The sequence below is a fragment of the Salvelinus sp. IW2-2015 genome, linkage group LG37 (assembly GCF_002910315.2).
Source record: "Salvelinus sp. IW2-2015 linkage group LG37, ASM291031v2, whole genome shotgun sequence".
Lineage (NCBI taxonomy): Eukaryota > Metazoa > Chordata > Actinopteri > Salmoniformes > Salmonidae > Salvelinus > Salvelinus sp. IW2-2015.
Window position 1 is genome coordinate 5,907,927 of NC_036876.1, and position 2,846 is coordinate 5,910,772.

Here is a 2,846-nt window from a genome sequence, read left to right on the forward strand (position 1 = left end):
GGCAGCAAAGAAGCCACTTCTTTCCAGGAAAAACATCAGGGACAGACTGATATTCTGCAAAAGGTACAGGGATTGGACTGCTGAGGACTGGGTAAAGTCATTTTCTCTGATGAATCCCTTTCCGATTGTTTGGGCTCCGGACAAAAGCTTGTCCGGAGAAGACAAGGTGAGCGCTACCATACAGTCTGTGTCATGCCAAGAGTAAAGGCATCCTGAGACCAATTCATGTATGGGGTTGCTTCTCAGCCAAGGAGTGGGCACTCACTTTTGCCTAAGAACACAGCATGAATTAAGAATGGTACCAACATCCTCGGAGAGCAACTTCTCCCACCATCCAGGAACAGTTTGGTGACGAACAATGCATTTCCAGACATGATGGAGCACCTTGCCATAAGGCAAAAGTTGATAACTAAGTGGCTCGGGGAACAAAACATCGATATTTTGGTCCATGCCAGGAAACTCCCCAGACCTTAATCCATTGGAATTTGCGTGGTCAATCCTCAAATTGGTGGACGAACAAAAACCCACAATTTCTGACAAACATCCAAGCATGATTATGCAGAATGGGCTGCCATCAGTCAGGATGTGGCAGAAGTTAATTAGCAGATGCCAAGGCGGATTGCGAGTCTTAAAAAGAAGAGTCAACACATGCAAATATTGAATCTTTCATGTAATTGTCAATAAACTTTTTTTGCTGGACTTTCTTGGGTGCCCTGAAGCCTTCTTCACAACAATTAAACCGCTCTCCTTGAAGTTCTTGATGATCCGATAAATGGTTGATTTAGGTGCAATCTTACTGGCAACAATATCCTTGCCTGTAAAGCCCTTTTTGTGCAAAGCAATGATGACGGCACGTGTTTCCTTGCAGGTAACCATGGTTGACAGAGGAAGAACAATGATTCCAAGCACCACCCTCCTTTTGAAGCTTCCAGTCTGTTATTCGAACTCAATCAATATGAAAGAGTGAGGTCTCCAGCCTTGTCCTCCTCAACACTCACACCTGTGTTAATGAGAGAATCACTGACATGATGTCAGCTGGTCCTTTTGTGGCAGGGCTAAAATGCAGTGGAAACGTTTTTTGCAATTGCAATTCATCTGATCACTCTCCATAACATTCTGGAGTATATGCAAAATGCCATCATACAAACTGAGGCAGCAGACTTTGTGAAAAATAATATTTGTGTAATTCTCAAAACTTTTGGCCACGACTGTAGTATGTAACACTTGATAGTTCATATACAACAGATTAGAATGTCATGAAACAATGTTTGATCATAGAGTGAAAGTAGGGGTAAAACTATAAACAAATGTATGTAAATTAACTCATTTTCAACACATATTTCTCCTCTCCCGATCTTTCTTCCTTCTCTCCGTCGAGAATTTCTCCTAACTTCCTCCCTCTGCCCCTCTCCTTCTGTCTCTAGAGAGCTCTCAATAACCAAAGATGAACTCTTTATTTTTAAGGTAACCGACTAATAAGTATACGATAATGGATGGGCAGGGATGGCCTCAAAATAATTCAGCTTTCTCTCCTGTTCACTGTGGATGTTAGCAGAAAATGTCCTGATAAAACCAACTCTATCCCTCCCTGTAACGTTTAAGGATCTGATTTCACCAGTTTATTGACATTCCAGTAACAGCCCCCACTGTGTTACTGGAATGTGACGTCACACATTTGGTTCCAGCTTTCTGTTTTTCATTATCCAGTGAGATTGTTTCTCATAGACCCTCCCATCCCCTAAAATTCAGTGTGACATATTTCCGGTAAATGTAAGATTTGCGAAGTATGAGATGAGCTATAAAACTGCCCCCCCCCCCCTCACACATGGCAACAAGTATAGATTTGCAGGAAATGTAGCTTTAAAACTGCAACATTTTCTCTTAGCCTCAGGACAATAAGTGTAGAATAGCATTATAAAACTACAGTTTCTCTCTGCACCATGGCTAAATGTGTTTCAAATGCAGGAAGTTAGCTGATTTCCCTGGGGAGGTCGGTTCCCTGGGTCCGGGGGGTATCAGGTAAATGTCTGGTTCTTGGTACAGTATTCTCTCAGTAAATCAGAGATTTTAAGTTCAAGTATATGAAGTGCAAGATGCTTCGAACTAGTCTCTAGTCACAACAGACTGATTTTAATTTAAATATATAACGAATATATACTCGGAAAGAAGAGCCCGAGGAAAAAAAATACAAAAAAATATATATACACATTACAAAATAAAAACATAAATCTAGATTTGGTTCTGGGTTTTGAGATGAGCATATTAGGTAAGTGACTCTATGATGACTTACAGGTGCCCATGTCAGAGCAGCAGTCACACAGTCCTGTGCTCCATTCCCCYGACCTCTGGGTGGTTGTTACAGTGGTGATCTGCTGCTGGTGGACAGCCATGGCTACACCACACCCAAGGAGAAAGAAGGAGGTAGGGAAGGAGGGAGGGAAGGAAGAAAGGGGGGAGGAAGAGAAGGAATTACATTTAGTGGGGAGAGAAATGCATCGGTCTGATAAGAGGTTTTAAATCCATGAAAGGAAGTAGTTACACGGAACAAAAATATAAACGCAACATGAAACTATTTCTAAGATTTTACTGAGTTACAGTTCAAATAAGGAAATCAGTTTAATTGAAATAAATGAATTAGGCCTTAATCTATGGATTTCACATGACTGTGAATACAGATTTGAAAAAGGTAAGGGCGTGGGGGRAAAAAACAGTCCGTATCTGGTGTGACCACTATTTGCCTCGTGTCACAAGACATATCTCCTTCGCATAGAGTTGATCAGGCTGTTGATTGTGGCCTGTGGAATGTTGCCCCACTCCTCTTCAGAGGCTGTGCGAAGTTACTGGAT

The 2,846-nt window shown here is 41.7% G+C and overlaps 1 protein-coding gene across 2 annotated transcripts in view; it reads right to left on the reverse strand.

The window, feature by feature from the left end:
• The window catches only part of ponzr1 (plac8 onzin related protein 1), a 13,578-nt gene that overhangs the window by 3,907 nt on the left and 6,825 nt on the right, over positions 1-2,846 (reverse strand). For both annotated transcript variants that reach the window (XM_070437942.1, XM_070437941.1), the window contains one exon: positions 2,291-2,392. In XM_070437942.1, the coding sequence (XP_070294043.1) occupies positions 2,291-2,390 (100 nt within the window). In that variant the 5' untranslated portion in view covers positions 2,391-2,392. The remainder of the gene's footprint in view (positions 1-2,290; positions 2,393-2,846) is intronic.